Source organism: Diadema antillarum, unplaced genomic scaffold (genome assembly GCF_040938485.1).
Source record: "Diadema antillarum isolate AM-2024a unplaced genomic scaffold, OU_Dant_1.0 seq00000719_RagTag, whole genome shotgun sequence".
NCBI lineage: Eukaryota > Metazoa > Echinodermata > Echinoidea > Diadematoida > Diadematidae > Diadema > Diadema antillarum.
Genome location: NW_027271623.1, coordinates 78,781 through 102,918, shown reverse-complemented (window position 1 = coordinate 102,918; position 24,138 = coordinate 78,781). Strand labels below are relative to the sequence as shown.

Below are 24,138 nucleotides of genomic sequence, written 5' to 3'. Positions count from 1 at the left end.
CTCATGAAGTATCGATAATAACTTTCATATCCTCTTATAGACCTTGCCAATGACAGTTATCACTTTCACTGGAATAACAATGAGCAAATCCACACAACTGACTCCTGTAAGTAGTACAATACAGTTTTGTAGTGTGTGGATAAAAAATGTATGCTGGCACTTCGACAGGTGTTATCCAGTCTCTAGTACTGGCTACGGTCCATTGCAGTCTGACACACACTTTTGATGCTACAAAAAAAGTGATACATTGACCTGTAGCAACACAATGTGATACACCATCTCATTCTTCGTTGCTACAAAATATGATGCACTGAAATTTTGCAACATTATGTGATACACTGACAATGGACAAATTGCATGTGTGGTAATAGTGGGAGGGGTATAGAATACAGTGTACTGGGATGACAGTTAGAGTTTGATGGTTGTGGTCAAGGTGAATATTTTACGAAATATCACTTATTTCAAAATGCAGTTAGTAATTTAGACTCCCACCAAGATAGATGAAAACAAAATTGAAGTACAGATTAAGATATTTCCTTCATCAAGTGTAAAACACCCTGATTCCTTTTCCTCCAGTAACTTAAACTGTGTGTTTTGTGGATATATGAATGAAAGTGAAAAGTCAATCAAAATAGAGCTGTAATGAAGATTGTGTCAAGAGCTATCATTTACTTCACTTTCCTGGCAGTAAATCTCACTCTTACAATACATTCAGTCTCAGGAAGGGTTGCATGTCAATTAAACCCACTTGTGGTTGTTACAATCAGCGAAAACAAAACATGCAAATAAGATTCAACCTCACCTCATTCTCATGATCTCATTTTTTTTTTCTAATTACACAACTGCGGATGATTATTTCCAAATAAAGTTCATGTAATGATATCACGGCATAAGTACACTAATAGCACAACGTGTGACAGGTAAACATGGACATGCTATAACTCTTTGTTTGCTGCCAGATTGGTTTAGGTTCATTGACATTCTAGTACTCCTGTGGATTTAGGCTCATTTCAAGAAGTCTTTAACAGTCTCAGTATCTTCTATAACAAAGAGTGGCCCACATCATGTGGCTGACTCCTCAAGCTCTAGATAAAATATGCTCATAGTCTCATATCTTAGACTTCTCTGTGTGCACTAAACTATAAATCCATCATGACTTAGTCTTCTACACATATCGGGAATTCTCTTCAGTGTGGGTCAACATGACGGACTTTAAATTGAGGGCACAGATTCAGGACACACATGTTGTATTTGAATGAGTGGTCATAAGAGGAGCTTAGTGGGTCAAACATAATAAGGTTTATCAGTAAACCATGGTTCTTCCATTTTGAAATCAGTTACAAAAGACATTATCGTCAATGCTTTTTCTTACAATTTCAGTTCCACATCCAAAATCAGTCGCCACACACACTCATAGTTCAGTAGAGAAGAATATTTGGACATTTGCTTTCATTCACAGACAGCCTTTCATGTAATGGTAATGGCTCCAAAGTCGACAGCGTCTGCCATTCCAACAAACATAGTGTGTCACCTGCATGATAAGAATCTTCTATCACTTGGAAGTCAAGCATTTAGAAACTTCAGGTACTCAGCCTCCTCCTGAATAAGACTCAAATACAGTATCACACTTCTCCCTTTTTGTTTTGTCTTGTTTTTCCATGTGAAATGAATTTCGAGTCTTATCCACTTCCATGTCATAGTGCCATACTGCTGTACTCACTGAATGGGGATTACTAAACACACCTGTCTACACCAGGGATACTACTATAGTGCATGACAAGTACTGGTGCTCAGTAAACTATGTTGGGAACCAGTATTGAAAGTCCCAAATGAAATCAAATATCACCATTATAAAGGCTTCTTTATCAAGGACATTGCTTCATCCGTTTCCCAACAGTCTTTAATGGCTGACTGAAAGAAGTCCACACATTCAGCGTAGGCCACGTTTCATTTCTTGGGAATAATACACTGAAGCTGAGTGGGAGGTTAGTTTACACAGTGGACTTCTGTCAGTCATATATCACTTGTTTTGTTTAGTTGTTGTTTTTTCTCTCTCTAACAAATTTTAGTTACCCCACTCTCTATAAGGAATATGTGTAAATGGCTGTTCATTTTGAGGTTGAAGTTATAAACAAACAAATTTCTTCATGCATTATCATCCACCTCAGTATGGACTTTTCTTACACACTGCAAAATGATATCAGTGGTTGTGGTGATGTTTTGCGTATAACCAAAAAGTGCATTTTTTTTTCACAAACAGCACAGGAGCTTTTATCATTTATTCTTTGAGTAGCTTGAAACATGTCAGGTGACAATATTGGATTCCAACTGGTCAACGATTGTCCCATGTCAAGGAAAATGGCTGCATATCAACTTATGACATCATGGCATGTAGTTGCCCTACAAAAGTCATTTTTTGTTTGCTTTCAGGGAGACCAAGAGAGGGCAGCAGCACTGATCCATCCCATGCAGCATCCCTGCCAAGCAAACATGGCATAATAACATACAAACCCATGGGTTAATACCAGGCAGGTTGATTCTCAACATGGCCTACAAACACCAGCAACACAGTCACAACACATGCTGCCACTCAGGAGGAGAAGCAGCACTAGCCTCCCTTATCATCAGTTTCAAATGACTTGGGTCATGGCTGTGCAATGACAACCAATAAGACAATTTGAAATAGGCATGTCATTTTGCTGATTGACCACCTAGCACACAGTGCCCTAGAGCTGTCAAAAAACAACTTTACATTCATTACACACAAATCTGGCTTTGTTTCTCTCTCACAGAGACATGTATACAAAGGTCAAGAGTGAGTCAATTGGTCTGAACACTGAATGAAACCACCCTCCCACGTTCATGCCATCTACTGAACTCCATGGCATTAATCATTGACCAATTTATGCTCAGCTTCAGGCTTCAAAGTAAAAAAAGTTTGATGCTACTGAAAAAAAGAAGAAGAAAAAAAGGAAGGAAAATATTAAATTCATCAAAGACAGAGTGTTTCATATCACATTTGTGAGTTGCCTGTAGATAGCCATTGGACCGGTCTGTGTCTTGATGCACATATCAAAGAAAAGAGAGCATCATAGCCAAGCTGTGCATCAAACTCTAGATCAAAGTTACATAGTAATAAATCTCTTCTTCCTTCTATAATTATCAAAATATATGCCTTTGCTCTTCCTTCCAAATCACACACACTTTGTGTCAAATCTTTGTATAAACATTTTTTAACTCTTAATTATCTTTTTTTTTTTGAAAAAAAAAATCTTTTTCATTTTTAATGAGTGCAATTAAACTATTCACATAACTCTTAATGTGTAAAATTTACAGAAGCATGCTACATAACAACACTTAAGGGAGGCATATCAAACATATGCTAGTGTGTGTTTGAAATAGAAGATTCTTTATACAGTTGTCCTACAATACACTGTCCCTCCATTCACCGTATCTCATACCCTTCTACTTCAGAGACATCCACAATTCTTTGATTACCAAACTCTGATACATTATCATTTACACACAGACACAGACACTGTACTGTACATCAGGTCAGGATGTGAACTCTATATTTACAAAACCTTTTCCCATTACCTTCGCTATTTGCATGCTGAAAATGACAGATAGCATTGAATAGTACTCACTTCATTGCAAAACCTTCCTCTCTTGCAAACATCCCATAAATGAATTAAAAGAGAAGACACCTTTTGGAAATCCTAAGTCAAGTCACGGATGCTAGAAAGTTTTGTCCCCTTAGTAATTCAAATTTTAAGAGGCAGAGAGTTATGGTAAGTTACACAGAAGAAATATCGGTTCTAATTAATCGACAGTAACTACAGCGGAACCTTGTTATCACGAGGTCAGATATAGCAAGATACCTGACATAATGAGGTACTCTGCAGGTCCCATTCCCCTTATATTTCTTTATATCACTGATATAATAAGATACTTGATATAAGGAGGACATTCCACTGGTCCCAAAGCAGCTCATAATACCGTAAAGATGTTCCCATGTACTTGGCAACTTGTCATGCTTGGCTGATGAGCATCAATCAACAAGATGCAGAAGACCTCTGAGAGTTCACTACCAGCAAAGGATAGCACTAGTTGTGTGACAGGAGGAAAAGTAATCCAACTCAGGGCTGTACTTGATACATCCTCTCTTACATGACTGTAGATTAATCCTTCTCATAGACAGAGATGCCAACCTTGTAAATGGCATTACAGTACTCTGATGACTGAAAAAGCATATTCTCAGCAGAAAAATATTATTTTTTTACATTTGTCATTATAGAATTTGGAGGAAAAAAAGGTATTTACCATGAAACTTAAGTATTTGGGGCAAAAAAAAACTTACTAAATACCACAAAAAAGTAACAGCTGGCATTTCTGTATGCATTCTTGATCAACATATTACCCTCACTCTAGTATAATGACCATCTGGTTGGTATACATTCTTGCTTGTACTGTGTTAACATGAGAACATTTTACACACAACAAAAAGATGAAAACAAAAGTAATCCTATCTGTCTAAGAGTTGAAAACCTTTTAAGAGGGAACCTTCACTTCTGCAGCATGCCATATAATGCATTGTAATAGTCTTGGGCATATTGGTTTAAGTGAGAAAATAAGCTCCCACTATGAAGGAGATGTTTCCACTAGTAATCAGTGTTAACCTGTCAGTCAACCTGGCAGTTGGTAGGTATTCTTGGAGCAGTAAAGAGTTCAAAAACCCAAATGTGGGCAAAATTGCCTCTCCATGACGAATGAGAAGTATTTGAGTGCTGTTGTGTCATTGCATTCACTTTACCAGCACTTTGATCAACCTTTCTGAATATTAGGTAGTAATGCTAAGTTTACATCATGTTCCCAGCAGCCATGGCAGCCCCATTTGCCTGAAACAAAGTACATCATGGATTATCTTCACCCCCCCCCCCCAATCCGCATTCTAGCCTATTCGTTTCAGTCTCTGCTTGAGTTAACATGCCGCTATCAGATGCCTTTCTCACTGCGTCTGGTCAGGTCAGGCTAAACTACACCATATTTCTTGTGGCATCCCATTACAGACTGTCTCCATGTTAGATACGGCCTCTTGAGTGCTGTCACGTTTTCTTGCGTTCACCCCTATTACTACGGTCTGCTAGGTTTATCATCAGCACAGTGACTACCATGGCAAATGTTTTATTGACAGTTCAAATATCTGATATGGCATTCATGGCAGCCACAGTCTGCTACATTTGCCCATCCCATATCGTCCCATGTCCATCCGTTTTGTCCACAGTGGCCTGAAACATGACTGCCATGGCCGCTGATAGCATGGTGTAAACGTAGCATTATACAATGTATGTTTAAGTTACTAGTAATTTGCTCAAGAGCCCCCAAATCTCCACCTTCCACATACCTTTGAGGACACAAGCTGAATCTTGTGGTCTCAATTCAGCATGGGACTGACAGGAGCTGCAGCTATGGTGACTTCAATGCACTTCCATCAGAATGTTTCTTGAAATCACCTCACAAGTTACTTGTTAATTCATGTGGAAATCTTTGTACAAGTTCCAGCAAATATCACCCTACACCTCAAGGATAAATACATTCAAACTGGCACCTGGTTTGTCCCTTATGACTGCAATATTTGTTAGTAGTAATGAAGGTTTAAGTACCATTTCATATAAGGGTATATCAAACTCCTAAAAGATTAAGTCGTACATCCCTCAGACATTGTGATCATCATTGCTCTGGCTCTCTAGAGTTAATTCCATTATTTTAGGAAAATATTCACTGCTTAAATTTAATCATTTTGGGTACTACACACAAATGCTCAGGTTGACTTGATTGGCACTGTCTATGCTCTTTGATTTATGAGTGAGAGAAAAAGGTGACAAGCATCCCATGTCACAAGACATTGTTCCTACGTATGAGATAAGGGTGTCTCGGTGGTTCACATTGGTTTGTCCACAGCGCCAGTGGTCTTACTCACTTCAGGGCACAACAAACAAAATCTTTGGCAAACAATAGAGTGATTACAGTAGTAAATCTCACTAATGGCCTTTCACATAAAAATATTTTGTTTTCACAACTGGAGCATTGTATTTGAAAATAATCACTGTGTAATGAGAAAAAAAACAAGAAGGTCACTTGCACATGAGCCCAAATACTATCGTAAATCATCATGATAAAAAAGGAAACCTTTTGTCACATAATATTAATAATCCGATTTCATCAGAAAATAACTCCATTCTAACAATACAAAATTAATGCACAAGATGATATAAAATTCACTGACACAATGCAGAGAAAATGATTTTCTTTCTCCTAATCCTCTTCATAGAAGACAACGTGAGAGGACTGGTTAGTCAGCTCCGAGTTCAGCTTCTCCCAGTCTGCAGAAAGACACAGAAAAGACAGAACAGGTTTAGACAGTATGACAGATACTTGTCTCACATCATCTACACGTAAAGCAATAAGAGGTCCCACAGTTGGTTAGATGGAGGAAGTGCGAAAAGATCATATTTGAATCATACGCAAACAGTCTTTTCCTCAATAAGGGGCAATGCTAAGTAGGACCAAGGGCAAAGGTTACCATCATAAAATCTCTGTAGGAATCTAAAATCCAAATTTTATATGAATTCAATATTTTCCAGTATATTCACTTGCATACCATTTGCATGGGTACAGGTACACCAACAGTTAAAGTTGCATTAGCTCCAGACTGATACTACAAAATGATATTGATATTGAACAATTATTATGAAAAATAATCTAGCATTTCATCATAGTTTTTAATTTCCACATTGCCACTTAAGTACAATACGCAACACAATGGCCTTGTGTGCTTCAATTCTTTGTGTTTAAAACTGTCATTTCGCAGTAATACAAACATGTGTTTGTCCAATCAGTGTACTCCAAGACTAGGTACAGTGAAATTTAAACTCTTTCTCTCTTTACTATTGAAAATATAGTAACTGTTTTGATAGCATCTTTTCTGCTTCCTTTCAGAAACCCTACAGCCCTCTGTGATCACATACATGCACATTGCAGGTACAGTTAAACTCGCATAAGTCAATCTTCTCGGGACTGAGCAAAACACATCGACTTAGACGATTTTCGACTTATGCGTAAGTCGAAAAAAATCGACTTAACAACAGTTACACCACACGTACATTATGTATAAATGTACATGTACATGTATGTTGTCTACTCTGGAGCCGAGAGCTGGAGAGGTGTGCCGCAGCACGGGTCGCCCGGCAGGGCCGCGGCTAACTTTGCATGGACAGTGCATTAGTATTGGCACAGGTCCGATTACTTTACACCCTTGTTAAACCTTGGGGAAGTGAATATGAACAATATTTGAGCAGTGATTGATCCCAGTTTACCATACTGTGGCTTGAAATGCGTGTAGAGGTGTAATTCTGATTTACCCGTGCCCGTAACTTTCCCCCTACTTTCCGCTTTGAAAACTCAGCAGCTTCATCCATCCACTGCACAGCGCAGACTGTTAATATACACAGACTATACACAGCCCAGTCGCTGTACGCACAACTATACACAGCCCACTCGCTGTACGTACTACGTAGCGCTAGCGCGACAGGGCTGTACCAGCGGACCTCCAAACACGAAGAGAGTTCAACAATCGCATGCGATCGCTTTGAATTTTGATACTTTAGATCATTTTTTGTCACCTGTCTGGTCGGGCTACTTCTTCTGTAAACAAAAACTGGCGTCTCGTGATTTTGACAGTGATTTATTGCACAATAAAATCTTATTCGACTTAGGCACAGTGAATTTAATGGTTTTTCCGTGAAAGTGTTCTTGGATATTTCATCGACTTAGGCGAGTATTCGACTTACAAAATTCGACTTGTGAGTGAATACACGTAAGTCAATGGGGAAAAATCGGGACTTTTTAAAATCATCGACTTGCGCGATTATTTGACATATGCGATGTCGACTTAGGCGAGTTTAACTGTAGTAGCATAAGAGTAAACATTGTATTGCAACAATGCCGACATGAAATTAAATTGAGTGATGGCAGCACAACATAACAGACCAACTCAAAACTTATCCCACACTTGACTCAACTTGCAACCAAAAAAGGCCTCAGAAAGCGAAGCTTAGTTCATTCATCAGAAGACCTTGCCTCATTGGATCACTCCCAACACATTTGGCATGGACCTGATATTCAACCAACACAAATCAGCTTCAGCCGATATAATTCCCTTCAGTGGGTGACCAGAAGAATAAAATGTTGCTTCCAAAAAGTGAAGGGAGGTATAACTAGTAACTGGTGAATTATATCCGCTGTTGCACTCAGCTTTCATGTTCCAAGCCATACAAGTCTCCCCCACCCCACCCCCCCCCCACTTCAAATTATCTGCCCACTTCTGTTTTCTGACTCTCACCTTTGAGAAGCATGTCTGCCAGTTCTGTGTGGTTGAAGCCTGCAGACCAGTGTGGCCTCTGGTTGCGGAGTGTGGAAGAAGACTCCTTCTGCACCACTGACCCAGGAACCATGTCAATTCCAGAACCCTTCATATTACTGGTGTGATTCCTTTTTAGGGGTGGAGTGTTGTTAGTCTTACCACCAGACAAAATTGCAACAAGGTTGGATCCTACTAATGGCACTGCAGATGTGTTATTTGTACTTGGCTTCTTGCTCTGATCTCCAGTTTTGGTTTCAGACAACGGACTCTTAGCAATCCAAGCCTTCTCAAGCTCCTCACAGCTGACCTGTTTCCCTGCAGAGGGTGAGGTTTGTGTTCTAGGTATCACAGGTTTGTTTGGAGGGACAAAGTCAGCAGTTGATTCTGCCTCTGACTTGGGCTCTGGCTGCTGTCCACTTTGCACAACTTCATCAATAAGTTCAAAATCACTCTCACAAAATTTCACAGAGCCAAATATTATGTCAAAGCTTGCTGCTGGTTCCGCTTCAAATGGGAAGGAGTTATCCTGGATGACTGGAGTACTTTCACAAGTCAGATTAAGGCTTGTTTCTGACTTGACAGATCGTATGTTGTCCTTGTCTTTGCTACTGGCAATGCCAGTTTTCTTTGGCACTACGGCTGGAACAGGCTGAGCTGAGTCAAGACTGACAGCTTTGTGGCTACTTTCTAGCTTACTTGACCGTGGCGGCTTGGTGCACTCACTGCCATGCAGTTTCTCAGGATGCTGACTTGATGCCCTACTTGAAAGTTTGGTATCACTTGGCTTACTTAGACTATTTTTAAGGCGTGCTGCATATGTGTCTTCTAAGTCTAGATATTGCACAACATTATCTGCACTAGTGTTGTCCATCTTTGGCACATCAGTGCCTGGCTTGCGTCCCATATCACGAGGAAGGCTAGCAGACTTAGCAGCTGTGGCAGCACTAATGCCACCACAAGCACTTGGGGGAACACTGCTCATGACAACATGACCCTCTGCTAGTCCTCTACTCATATCTGTTGTTGAGGATGATACATTCACGTTGCTTTCACACGGTTTGCTTGATTCTCCTTCAACTGGCTTTTCCTCAGCCATCTTTGGCTCTTCTTTGTTGAGAGAAGACACGCCAGCAAGATTAGGTTTACCTTCCTCCGTCTTGCTACTAGCACTTTGTACGTCTGGCACATTTCCTACACCTTCTTGACTCTTCTTACTGCTCCCATTCGGTACAATTGGTGGTTTAGATTTTAACTTGGCAGCATAAGAGTTCTCAGAGATAGGCATGGGTGGTTTTGGAACAGTTTCCACTGCAGGGGCACTGTCTGGCTTTTGAGTGAAACCATGATATTCTTCTCGCGAGAGAGAGTGGCGAGAAAAAGAAGAATGCCTGTAAATAGGCTTGCTATCACTGACGTCATTAAACTTGGAAATGCCTGATGGTTCACTACTAGATTTCCGCAATTGTGGATCGAAAGGGCCAGTATAGTAAGAACGGCGATATCCATCTGGGTAAGACGGTCGGGGGAAAAAACTGTTTCTATCTTCAGCAGCATAAGCTCTTCTTTTACTCCTCTTTTGACCATACGTCTGCCACTCATTCCCATTACTATCATCATCGTCCTGGTAGGTTTCATCTATTGAACTGTCTTTGCTGGCTGCAAGACTGGCATCCTCACTGCTCTTTTCAATGTCCAGTCCATTATCTGATTCATTGCTGGAAGTATTGTCTTCTTTGCTGTTCCACTTTTTACTTTCCACCTTTAAAGTGTTTTTCCTCTCATGGCATACCTCATCTACAGTCCTGCGTGGATCAATCTCATTTGATAAGTCTACTTTTTTGGGTCCATTGCTGACAGTAGTGGGCTTGTTTGACAGTCTTTCTGTAGCAACAACTGACTTGCTGTCCTCGGCTACTGCTCCTGAGAGTTTCTTCCCATTATTTATTTGCTTCTTTGAATAAGTATCGGATCTATTGTCAGATTTTTTGTTTTTGCTTGATACAGATGTCTTTGACTGTGGTGCACTGGGTCCATTAGCAGGAGTGGCCTTTGGAGGTGGGACTGGCTTTGAAACGTCCACTGGGGTCAAGGGCTTGCTGGAATCCTCTGCTCCTGATGTTCCAGGGGAAGTTAGCACTTTACTCTCATGGTCTGAGCAGTTAGCCCCGCCTGGGTCACCTTCAGATGTACCTTGGGTACAGAGAAGAGGAGTTCACAGATACAGGCAAAGAGAGAGAGAGCGAGAGAGAGAGAGAGTTATTAAGTGTGATGATGAAGGGAAGCTGCACAATGAAACTGATCTGTGCACAGACTACCCACATGAAACAATAAGGTCACCATTTTGGCCCTCCTCTTATTCTCCATTTTGAAGCACAAATTATCTAGAATCCAGACAAAGGCTTGAATACTTGAACATGTTATGGCCCTTTAGAGACCCTGCACCTCAGGCCCAGAGGAACACCTCATGTATACAGTGTATTTACAACATCTCTGCATTTTGCTCTCCTTAATAATGTACAAAACTCAATGTATTTCTGTCAAGTGTAATCGAGCACGTAGAATTCAATATAGCAAGGTTATATTTGTTTTATTCTTGTTTTTATTTTTTCACATTAAGGGGTCACTTTTCTACTTGAACTGTAATGAAGCATGCATTTCTTTCCAATGCACAACTCCTCTACAGCATGCTATAGATCTCAATATTTTTGATCATCTGTACAATCATTGTTGATTGGGGAAACTGCATGTGCGCACAGCACACATCAAAAGGGCATACATTGTAGCGCTCAACATTTAGCAACTTTTTTCTTGTTGTGCAACTAACGTTTGATGTTCTGTCTCAAGATTTGCACAAAAACTTGGGAAGTAATTTGATGTTTAGCTCTAAAAGTTATGCAAATGTTTTTCATGCCTGATTATATCTAATTTTGAGTACATGGCCAATTCTGGAGGATGTTGCTTAGCATATTGCTTGCTTTTGATGGTGTTGCACAAGAATTCCAACATACTACAGTGACATGCTCAAACCCATTGTGGACTATCCTGCCATTTACATGTGTGCTATCCTACAATGTATGAGTAAAGCAATGCTCATTTCCAAATATAAAACCACTACAGCGGAAACTCGTTATAAGATCTGATGTAACAAAATATATCAACAAACTAATTTCTCTAGTCCCAATTAATTGGCAATTGTTCCTTTAATTTGTATTGTTTATTGACCACAGATATAACACAATATTTGATATAAAGAACAAATAGGCTTGGTCCCAAGGATCTCATTATACTGAGTTTCCACTGTACCACCTCAAATTAGTTTTCAAACTTTGCTATTCAAGATTCGCTTTTTGGTAGATAAAACAAGGTGAAACCCAAAATATTTACAATAAAGAGATGCATGCTGGGTGCTACATAACTTCTTTTTTTTTACTACTTGCCCAGTCAGGCAAGCAGATTTTCAATTGTTGCAGAACACTTGCCCAAACATGAAAACATGAAAGAAAGTCTAAAATTATAAGAAAATGATAAAGAAAACCACTCAAGTCAAGGGCTTGATAAAATATAATCATCAATAAACAGCATACATTGATTCACATGAGTAACAACTTGGTTTGATCAATTGTTGGTGTTGCATTGCATTGGGGCTTCTTCATGCAAGTCTTGGAAAGTTGCTCAAATGAAATGTTACATTGCATCACTAAGCAGTCATTATCTTTTGCCTTTTGTATGGCTGACTTCATGGGTTTGAAGGGGGGAAGGTGACTTTTAAGACTTTTTGCGTGCCCAATTTGGGCAAGCATTGTTTCTCACTGTTCTGAAACACTTGCCCATCTTGCCCAAGCAATCCGGCAAGGACTTATTGTATGTATGTAGCACCTTGGAATGCCTGAAAAGTCTCTCAATACATGTAAAGTTGCACGATTTATTCACAAACATTTCTCTACTCTACTACTTTATGTACCCACCACAAACCATCGATCTGGATGTCCTACTCCCTTTCACCTAGAGTCACACAATTACCTTTCTTTTTCTTTTTTCGCTTCTTTTTCTTTTTGGTGGTTTCCTCTGGCGTGTCTTGACTGGTCTGGGCAGTGGGCCCTTCCAGGGCGTCGGTAGTACTACTGGCTGGGGCTGGGGCTGGGGCTGGGGCTGGGGATGAATCCTCCTCAGGAGACGAGACCGAAGGGAGTGGAAGAGTAGCATCAGTGGAGTCTATGCTGCCATAACTTTTGTGACTGATACCATTGGGGAGAAGCTGCATCCCTGGCTCACCAGGCTGCTCTTTTCTCCTGCTACTTGGAGTGAGGGGAAGCATCTCACGTTCAACAACACACTCCTTACTGGTCCTCTCCTCAGGCAGAGTTCTGTGGTCTGAAACATTTAGAGCAGTAGCATCATAGTGGTTGCTAAAATATTCCGGCTCTGGACATGTTGAGCTGTTTGGTAACTTGCAGCCATCAAGAATGCTTGCTGCAGACTTGAGCAAAGTTGACTTGTCCTGTACAGTACTGCAAGAGGAGCTTGTCTTGTATAAAGGCATTTTAGGTGAGTTGGTCTTTTTCTCTGCATTTCCCTGCACAAGGTTTAGCTGATCCTTGACATTTTTTGTCACAGGCTGTTCTTTTAGTCCAAATGAGAGAATAGCACCAACCTCCTCAACACTGCGCTTACTTGCACGATGTCCTGAGTCTGCACACGAATCAGCAGCATGGCTGTTCATGCTCTCAGCTCCTTTCACCTCCTCTCGAGTCATCTCAACAACGGCAGTAGTGACTTCATTCCCTACAGATAGCACACACTCATCGCTACACGGGTCTGTAGAATGTTCTCTTGCAACATGGCTGGCAGCTCGAAGAGTTGCTTCGCAGCTAGCTCCAGGTTTTGCCTGTGCATCAGTGTCATTGGGAGTTGTTGTCAGGTTCGATGTATGTGGTCTACCATGGGTCTCCACAGCCGCATCTGTGGCAGCCATGTGGCATGGAGCAGACTCTTCCTCTTTGGAGAAATGAGAACAGGGTTCTTCTAAACCTGTTTGATGTCTGCTCAGGTCAGGTTTCAGACTGGTGATTAGCACATCAAACTCCTTTTCGGGCAATTCAGAAATCTGACGAGCCTCTTCTTTCAGCTGATCAATCTGAAGGTGTAAAAAACAAAGCAAAGAAACTAATCAAAAGCATATATGAAAACAGATTTTGCTTGACTAGTACAAAATGTTCAAAAGCACAATATGCTGTACTTTTGAAGTAATCCATTGTGATAAGTTCATTATTGTGTATGCTGGTTTACACATCATGTAAAAGTAAAACAAAGGGAGTCATCCATGAATTGTAGAAATTCAGTCAAAGGAAACTAGTTTTTCTCCCAAATGTCTCTTGGGGCATGCATGATTCAATATGCTTTGCAAGCAATGTAAATAACAATATTACCCAATTTACTGAAAATGCAAATGACTACTTGCATGTTCAGGTTTGTGACTACAACATAGATCTTTACATCCAGACATTGTAGAATCTTGACATTCATATGGCTGCAGAAGTGGACTGTGCTATGTCATGACACAGATCTTGGAAAAAATAAGTAAATTTCAACAGTCTATCAAATCTATAAATGAGCATTAACCGTTGAGGACGGGAGTTGATGAATGCGTGTTGCAGCAAAATTAGTCCGTCCTCAACAAGTTAATGCAGGATGAGGAGACTTAGCTTCAGTAATAACCACATTTCACCTGCACAGCCAAGACTACCTGTATGGCCAAGTGTTCAGTGCAAACAATCGGTCCAGCCATGGCACACTCAGTGTGTTTTGTAGCCAGCATGTACAATCTGTACAATGTATGATGGAGAACAATGTTTGAAAGCTAAGACCATCCAGGCAGTCATCATTGCTAACCAGTATCCAAAGCAACCATGAGACACATTCCTCCCATGCATGACTGTACATTTGATGACATAAATGGTATCCCGGGGTACCAAAAAAATCAGCCATTTTGTTGAATTATTTATTTTTTTAAAAAGGTTGTACCCTGGGTTGCCAAAAAGTGGAAATTATTTTGGTGCTGGAGCTAGCGCGCACTAGCCACTGCACTGCAGTGCATTGAAGCACACACTATTGCTAGCACAGGGTGCCATGCATGCATAGTATAATATAGAATTAGCGCACGGCACGGACAGTGATAGTGTTAGTGCAGTGCACGCAAGGTTTCTTAAATTTGGTGCCGCCTCTGCGTACGAGCCGCTAGGTGAGTACGCAGTGCACACCATCTGAAGAAACCGAGCGTCCACTGCACTTACATTGTCGCACAATGGAACAAGTGCGCTATTTCTTTTATAAAATAGCGGTTTTTGATGAATACCCCCCCCCCCAAAAAAAAAAAAATGGAAACAGCATAATACACAATGAATGATTTATTGATAGACAAATTTCGGCAACGCGATAACGCCAGGTAACAGCAGTCTAAAGGCCGCCTCCGACTGCAATTCTTGCGATACGATGGGATGCATGTAGCATCGCTCGGTACATCATTAGACATGAGCTTCGATTGTAGCTCCATGATTAGACCTACTTCGTTAGATGAATGATACACGAACTCTACGCAAATTCACGAGTGTGGTACATCACTTTTTTTTGCGAGACATCTGCACTCACGTGCAGTGCGCGAAAAAAGTTGAATGCCACGTGACGCGTTTTGACCAATTACCATGCTTGAAATCCGCTATTTTATAACATGCAGCGGCATGGGAGTGACTATGTACACGCACACACAGTGCCTGCATTTCTCTGCGGCTGTCCTCGAGTGGACGTGAGATGGTGCTACACAACGCAGTAAAACAGGGTACTACATGTACATTACCCCGGAGTAATGCGTGATGCACCATTTTTCAACAAGAGACCAGGGGTCTCAGGCTCACCAGAGTATTACAAGCTCACCTTCCACAAATTCTTGTAGACTCTTACCTGAAAACATTGCAAACTTGAAAGGCAGGGGCAGCTTTGAGAGGTGGGAGCATGATGTCCATTTGCATAATCTATCACACTGGTAATAATACTTGCCAAGTAAACTGTACTTAGAAAGTTTGAATAGATGCATTGAAATAAAAGACTTAAAGTTCTATCACTTCTGATTCTAGAGAAGAATATTTTCTAATATTGCTTAATTTGGAAGGTTTTGGCTCCTGAGGCCCCCATGGGGAGCATGGTGCCCATTCAAACAAATTGAGATCCTATTCCCCAAGGAATGCTACCTGCCAAGTTTGGTGAAAATCCATTGTGTTGTTTTCAAGAAGAAGATGAAAATGTACAAATCAACAAGGGAAACCAATTTTCCTCTTCATGGACACAGATTTATCAATACATTCATCTTTGAAGTGTTTGTAGCATACCAAAGAATTTTGGTAAGATTAAAATCACACGTGCAGTGGCATTCTACACGTAACAAACCCAGCCAAGCTTGTCAAGTAGCAGCGTCATTGGAAAACAACCCAGCCAAAACATGTCTGAATTTTTCTCCTTGTTCCTAGTTTATCTACAAACAACATTAAACTGGCATGGTGGTACCCAAGTTCCAAGACTATAATTTCCTAAACCTACAATACTGTAGAAATCCGAATATATTTATCATATACCACTAAAACTGCATTAATTTGCAAAAATGAATCCTTCCATTAAAATTTTTCATGAGTGATTTTACATGAAAAGCTGTCCACATTTAGCTTGATCAATGGCATGCAAGTCGTGCTGTTTCGCTGTGTTTGCATCATCTCATTATCATACAAAAGATGAGACACGTTTTTTGGTGAGGAAGCGCTCTCAAACTGAGGATGTTTGTCATGTTATTTCATCATAATTATGTATAGTGGGATATGAATGTTTCATAAAAGAGGGTAAGAGTTTATCCTTCCAAAAATTGAAACAGTTTGAAATATATACAGTGCACTCCCGTTATAACGAAATCCTCGGGACCGGCAGTTTTCTTTCGCTATAACGAAATTTCGTTATAACCGAACAAATACAATATCTTACGACAACAAGGAACCACGTATTGTGATATCATTATTATGTTTGCTGAATAGTCATCATACACTGGAAAGCTATGTGAAATGTGATGGGATAACTGTATTACAATAATAAACGCAAGTTCCCCTCAGAAACTGTGCGTGACACGAGCGAACACACAGTGGTGTGAAGCGTTCACCCATGCAGAGACGCTATAAATGCTTGTTCCGCTACGTATTTTCGAAAGCAATTCGCATTTCGTTATAACGGAGCACATTTCTTTTGTTTTTCTTTGTCTGTGGAGCTCGGAAAAGACTTCGTTATAACGGAAATTTCGCTATAACCGCGTTCGTTATAAGCGAATTTTGTACCATAGACTTTAATGGTGATAATTTTGGGACCAGAAGATTTACTTCGTTATAACGAAATTTCGTTATAACCGTGTTCGTTGTAACGGGAGTGCACTGTATTTAGTTTACAATCCCTCAAGACGGAAAACATAATATCTTTGTCACTGGGAACATCTATGTACATTAGTACAAAATGTGATGACAAAACTGCTTGTAAAGCTATTCTTTTTGCTGTTACTCTCAGAAATATTGCATACATTGTACAAACACAATCTGACTTTTTATTAAAAGAGAAGTTCACCTTAATGTATTCATGTGGATTGAATGAATGCAGCTATTCTAATACTATTTAGTAGAACACATGATAGTGAAAGTTTGAAAAGAATCTCACACTGCACAGTCACTACTGGATGAGAAACTTTTGTCTATGTCACATGCATACAATGACATGGGGAAAATTTATACAAAGAAAATTTTACAAACTTCGTTTTGAAAAAAGTGTGCATTCTCTCAACTTGTCACTGACGTGTGTTTAGGCCCGCTAGGATAACAGTTACTTTTACCCCTGACTTCTCAGAGGCAAGTCAAGGGCTCTTCCGTGCTGCCCTCAACTGGATTCGCAGCGATGATAATAACCCGTAGAGCCTCTAGTACTGTATCAGGGTGGTCCGCAACTTGAAATTTTAGCATGTTGCAAGCTCAGAATCTGAGAATATTGCAGAAATTGAATATGCGTGGAGCGCACACGATGAGTACGTAGTGCGCAATATTTTGCTGCTTATCTCTCTTTGTGCTGCTTACATTCAATGTTCTCTCTCATGTTTTGCACACAAATATCAAAGTACCTGGTAGTTTGATGTTTCTTATGTTATGCACATGTTTTGCACATTTTTGAATACTTTTACTTTGAGATTGTTGCAAATTCTTAAGGATGTTGCATAGCATGTTGCTGGCTTTTTAGGATGTTGCACAAGAATTTTAGCATGTTGCAGCGACATGCTAAAACCCCTCGTGGACCACCCTGCTGTATACGCTGTTATTTTCGTGTACAGATATTTTTGCAAATGACAAGGCCATAGACATTTTCGCGAGAAGTTGTTTTTGTGAATTGACGCCGACGCTTTAAGTTAATGCACTTTGAACAGGGCGCATGGAGACATTCTCGCTTGCTGTTGTTAAATCTGCAATCCAACTGTGATTCGCAAAATTCACGAAAATTAAACCCTCGCGAATATCGAGTTTATACAGTATATTGGTAAGGTGATATACAGCAGTAGCTCCCCTAAGGCCCCAGTCGCCCCGTTGTACTGCATCGTACAACAGAAGGGCTAGAGCTTTCATTACCAGTGAGTGGTACACAAGAAAAGTGAAAGTACCCAGTAGTGTCTACACTTGGCATATTTTCTTTATGTGACATGAATCCATTGTCTTCCTAATACTGTATCTGTGGAGCAGATCCAGTTCGGCAGTGCCGTGGCACATGCTTGAAAATAATATTTTTGAGTGGTGGCAATGAACACCGGATAACCAAATTCAAAGGGAATAGGCAGTCTAGATCTAGACCCCCAGATGTAGGTAGACCTCTAGCAGTGTCTTGATTGTCTTATATCTAGGTAAAACTAAAGCCTTAATTTTACTTCAATAAAATGGCTGACAATATGTCAGAGTGAGGTCATCCCATTAGATCTCTCAAAAGCTTTTGATAAAGTCCCTCATGGAAGACTCAGTACAAGCTGGCTTACTATGGAATCACTGGTATCACCTACACCTGGATTAAGGACTTCTAGAAAAACAGAACATAGAGAGTCATCCTTGAGAGCTGGACATCTGATGTATCACCTGTATCATTCCAGTGTTCTACAAGGTAGTGTGCTGGGTTCGCTTCTGTTCCTGGTCCCCATCAATGATCTACTGATGTCTCTGTTAACACCACTGCTAGGCTTTTTGCAGATGATTGCATGCCCTACCAACAAAAAATCAAGTCTCATGAGGATTCCAACCGACCGCAGGAAGATCTGAACTTACTAGAGAAATGGCAACAGGTTTTGACAATGAGCTTCAACCCCAAGAAATGTCAGGTTTTACATATTACAAGGAAGCACCCCCTCCCATGCATACTTTTGATTTTATACACAAGAAAGCCATTGCGAGAGGGTGGTCGATATAAAAATAGGTGGTCGATCAGTCTAGTGGTAGTACATTGTAAACGTGTCTACTATAATACACCAGAACTTAGGCAGAAGGTTGACTGTACTTCATAAGAATATGTCAATAACCTCAAGTTTGTATTGTACAAATCACTTAGCTTGTGCTCCACCTGTAGTGAATAGTGTGTGTGCTGTGGTGGTAAATTTCAGTGGTGGACATGGAAACATTGACTGATAGAGCCTAACGTTAGACCTCTAGTAATTACTACAACTGTAAGAAAAAGGAACGTAGACAGGGTAAGACCAGGTTATCTAGAGAGTAGATCTAGTAAGTACTACAATAGTGTCTACTCAGTGTCGTGTAGAACATGGCAACACAAGATTGGTTTGCTGACGAGGAGCAGAAGCGAGGAAGGGAGTATGGTACATGTAGGTGTCCAACACATCGACACTGTAGACATACATTGAAACCGACACCCTCTATTTATAGCATTGCGCATCCTACATACTGTATAGGCCCTTTTTAGACCACTCTTGGAATATTGCTCTTGTGTTGGAAATGAACTATATTAATACAAAGAGTGATGCAAAAAAAGCTTGAATCGGTTCAGAGGAGAGCAACCTAGTTGGTAGCTGATCATTGTCATATTCTGAGAGACTAAAATATTTGGGGATTCCACCCCTACAGTATCAATGTGAACATTCAGATATGATTCAAATGTTCAAGATTTTGCACGATATGATATCAATGAATGTTATCAATGGTCAAGTTACATGCGGTCATAAGTTTAAGTTGTAGACAGCATGGACCTAATATACAGGGACTGTTCACGGCAGTCTTTCTTTGATGTAATCATTGTCGCTGACACATGATTATGCACATCTTAATGAGTACGTTCAGGTGTCTGGACAATAACGATTGTGACATCATGTATCATCACTAACAAAAGAATTTTTTGCCTCATTTCAGTCTTGTTTCGCTGATGTTCCTTTTTCAGATGGAAATGTCTTTGAACAAATACATATGATTGATGAGGAGCAGCAAAACCTCAGAACATGACAAATGTTGTGTCAAAACATGGGTAATTGCTGATTTGCACATTTTTGCACACGCATAGGACCTTGCCTAATGGCAAGATATACAAGGTGTACCTGTTCTCTACCATTGCCGTCCCTTTTTGCTCTGGAATAAGCTGTGGAAAACTGAAATATTGAGATTACAAATGATAATCATTCTGCCAAACTGTTAGCTTTCTTTTAAAAACTGCCTGCTTCTCCCAAGCCAAATTTTTGAGGCATCATTTCCTAACATTCACCATAACTGCACATTCACTTTACTTTGATTTTTGTGAGTTTCTTTTGCGCATGTAATTTTAGATTTCTCGAATCTCCGTTTTGTTCTTCTCCCGGCTTGCTGGTGGCAATGATGATGGGATCAAAGCAGTGAAGCATGTTAAAAATGTCTTTGTGGCACCTCAATTTCGTCTCACTTTGGGAGAAAATAGCGCAGATCCTTACCCCATGCTCAGATTGTCCCTTCGTATCCTACGCACGTAAATCTCGGCGATAAACACACGGGAGGTTTTTTTCATGCGCCTGTGGCAGCTCATTTTTTAAACCAACTGCCCGTTTTCCCATTGAAAAGCATGTAAATCCAGTGAATGGGCAAATATGTGTTAATAATAATTACGTGTATAAACTAATGAGGATTTTCTTCAATTCTTTTTCCTCCTGTTTCCTCAGGTTATTTACCTGTATCCCCCGAACTTTTCTTGATTTGTATTCATGTTTGAATGTTCCATATTGCATTTGAATATTGCACCCCGTCCCCCGCGTATTCTTGATTTTATACGCGAGAAAGCCATTGCGCAAGGGTGGTCAATCAAAAAAAAGGTGGTGATGAGTAGGCCTAGAGCTAGTAGTCTAGACTTAGATCTAGACTATACAATTGGAACGCCCAGGGCCGAGTTTAGTCGGGCTACAACTTACTGGGCATCATCATTGATAATTCAATTCAGGTAATTTAATTGACAAAATAATACCCACGCCTCGCGTTTGGTGCACTTACCTTACCGACACTAATACATGTATGTTAGACCTACCAGATTCTATTCTTAGCTTGAGCGTGCAACACATTTACAATGCCCAACGGTTAGGACGTCCAGGACTAACTGCGACCAGCAGCCCCATACGCATAGCGTAATGGGGCTACGGACTGTAGCATTCAGGATCATGACAGGGTAGTATCGCGGATAAATATCAACTTAAAATCGAAAAATTTCTTCAATTTGAAGATTTACCAGTGAAGTTGAAGTACTGACAACAGGTTTAAGGCAACATTTGGTTCTGCCAATAGAACGGTTCTAGTCCCTTTCTGTTCGAATTGATGACTTAATGTGACTTGGTCGAGAGGAACCTGGGAGAGCTACACTGAATTGACGGCCAGCACATGCGCACACAGACATCTTATCCGGTCAATGGATTTGAAATTTGTGCGCATGTGATGTGTGCACATGCGCTGGCCGTCAATTCAGTGTAGCTCTCCCAGGTTCCTCTCGACCGAGTCACATTACTAATACAAATAAGTCATCAATTCGAACAGAAAGGGACTATTGGCAGAACCAAATGTTGCCCGATACCTGTTGTCAATACTTCAACTTCACTGGTAAGTCTTCAAATTGAAGAAATTTTTTGATTTTAAGTTGATATTTATCCGCGATGCTACCACCGTCATGATCCTGAATGCTACAGTCCGCAGCCCCATTACGCTATGCGTATGGGGCTGCTGGTCGCAGTTTAATAGTCCAGGAACTACCACAAATCACATTTTTATATTTAAGTACGCGATTGTGAATTAAGAGTATGGTAGCTCTACTACACATCGACCACACCTTTTTGAAACCGACCGCGTAGTTTTTGCGCACAGAACGCTTAGTACGCACTGCACTACACGCAGAGCACATCAAAATTTATTGGCTTTGACCGGTGAAGAGGATGTGTAAAGCTTTGTACAGCACAGTGTTCAATGCAACTCGGTTTGTGTGCACTGTCAATGCAAAAACAGCAGTCAATCTGAAAAAGGAGCGGCACTGTGGGGAGCTGAAACGAGGCCACGCAAGTTCGACAGCGATATTTTTGCACTAAAACTTTGAATTGAAAAGGGAACAACGGCATTTGATAGTACTGGATTTTCTCAATCACATAGGTCAAGTTTTTACGTGAATTTCAGTGTTAAATATTCTTATCAAGCAAATAAGGATTAGGCGGTCGATGAGTAGGTCTAGTAACTATTAGAAGAGTAGGGACTAGTACTAGTAGTAGTACGTTAGTAGGCCGGGCCTCTGTAGGTCCTTCTTCTTCTTCTTCCAGTCTGGTACAGTCCGCCTCTGGCGTATTATCGTACCTTGTGCTTGTCAAGTGCTGGGTGTACAGTGTGCAGGTAAAAATCCTCTACAAAAATTTCTATGTGCAGCTAAAAAACAAGATGAGAGCTCATCGGAGCTTTACAAGTTGCATCTCCTTCTTGAAGATCTCCAAGCCAAGGAGGTGCAGCTAATGGTGGAAGGTGGTACATGTATGTACACTGGTACAAGTGGTAGGGAGTTCCATAGCCGAATAGCATCTGGATAGAACATGGACTGAAACAAGTGAGTTCTGGCAAATAGAAGTTGAAGCTTATGTGGGTTTCCGCGTGTTGACGGTTCTGCAACTGGTATGAAGTAGGTGACTGGAAGATCTACCACACAATATAGTGATAGAATGTTAACTACATCAAGTAAGTTTAGACTCTGACTGTCACTTTGCTGCTGCTGTGCTCTCCTTTCTTGAAGAGGTCCAACCATACTGGTATTTTCCTTACATGTGAGTAAAATTCCAGGCAAATTGTGAGATATTTTAAGTCTCTATTGATAATAGAAATACATTCATTAGGGTGTCGAGGTATACATTAATATCTAGGCTAGCATTTTAAGACACCCAACCATGCATGCACTGTGCACTAGAGTAGATCGTTTGTACACACAAGGCCAGGCCACGGTCCTTGAATACTACAGCTATACAGCCACAGTATGCCATGGCATGGACTATGGCGTGTCGCAGGAGCTCGTGCATTGATTATTAGTCAGCGCTTAACTAAGGACTTGCAGACATACACAGCTACAGCTGCAATTAAACTTCGAGTTTGTTATAGCAACTTTACCTGGATAGAAGGAAGATTATTCGGTAATAAGTTGTCATACACTTCCAGAAATTCCTCTGTGTCCTCTTCCTTGAGTGCTTTGGCGAGAAGAAGCACCACGCTGTCCTTGTCTACCCCGAAACGATTCTGACTAATTTGTTCACATCTTCCACTATCTGCCATTTTTGGGTAGGCCATACCAGTGTGTTGTTATGGCCTACAATGCGCATGCTCAGTAATGTTACACACTCCTCCTAGGCCTATCGCCAGAGAACAGAATGCATAGTGAATGGATTGGTAGTGTGAGGAGCATTTATAATACCCATAAATCTGGGCACCTTACTATACGTACCACGTAAATCTGTCTACAATTCATTTTCCCTTGCTATACTCCTATACTCACCCACGTTTGAAATACTACTGAAGAAACCGGGGAAGAGGGGATGAATCATTTGAATATCCTTACATTCGTGGTATTTCCATTGCGGGCAATGACATGTTTAAACGGGCGGCGGGCGCTGCCTCTCTTTCTCTCTGATCCGAAGCTCTGTCAGCCTTTGCTAGCTCGCTGCCTATGCTATCTTTGCGCTGATTGCACGATCTTGTTCGCTGCCGTTCCAACGCCCGGTCAAAGGTTTCGGCACATGTTCGGCAGGTACTTTAGTAATAGGAGAAGTTAAAGCAGGAAATCAAAATACAGTACGACTTGTAGTATACTATGAAGTACTACTTCCTAGTACTGACTGCTATGCCTACATCCCTCTGAACGTATTGCCGCCGCGCATAGCCCTCGAGAAGGTGACAGTTACCGTGATTCAAAAATGTCGAAACAATCGACATTGCTTAATGTTACAAACAATTGTTATCTTAAAAAAAAAAAAGTAGTCATACTATTTTAATAGTGGATCGATCCCGTTTTGTTCAAGAAACGCTCATGCACTCCGAATCGAAAAAAAGTGCACCTGGTGCGGAAGCAAGGTGTGTGTGTGTGTGGGGGGGGGGGGGTATTTAAGGGATTTAGCCCCCCCCCCCCCCCCCCACCCCATCCCA

General features: G+C 40.7%; 1 protein-coding gene across 2 annotated transcripts; it reads right to left on the bottom strand.

Moving 5' to 3' along the window:
- Positions 1-6,143: 6,143 nt before the first annotated feature.
- On the bottom strand, positions 6,144-23,570 carry LOC139738032 (uncharacterized). Of its 2 annotated transcripts, none has more exons than XM_071648699.1 (4): positions 23,492-23,570; positions 12,443-13,556; positions 8,402-10,612; positions 6,144-6,383 (listed from the first exon to the last, which is right to left on the bottom strand). In XM_071648699.1, exons 2-4 carry the CDS (start codon positions 13,392-13,394, stop codon positions 6,316-6,318), a joined length of 3,231 nt encoding a protein of 1,076 aa, XP_071504800.1. In that variant the 5' UTR covers positions 13,395-13,556; positions 23,492-23,570; the 3' UTR covers positions 6,144-6,315. The 2 variants fall into 2 exon arrangements, with proteins under 2 accessions (XP_071504800.1, XP_071504799.1); XM_071648698.1 differs by lacking the exon at positions 23,492-23,570 and adding an exon at positions 23,110-23,465.
- Positions 23,571-24,138: the final 568 nt, after the last annotated feature.

Bases quoted from the DNA above. Each gene is read 5' to 3' on its own strand.
- LOC139738032 (XM_071648698.1), bottom strand. From the start codon at position 23,286: ATGGCCTACCCAAAAATGGCAGATAGTGGAAGATGTGAACAAATTAGT. The intron at 13,557-23,109 runs GTAAAGTTGCTA...TTACACCTTCAG, and splicing joins ATAATCTTCCTTCTATCCAG to ATTGATCAGCTGAAAGAAGA. The intron at 10,613-12,442 runs GTAATTGTGTGA...TCTGTACCCAAG, and splicing joins GCGAAAAAAGAAAAAGAAAG to GTACATCTGAAGGTGACCCA.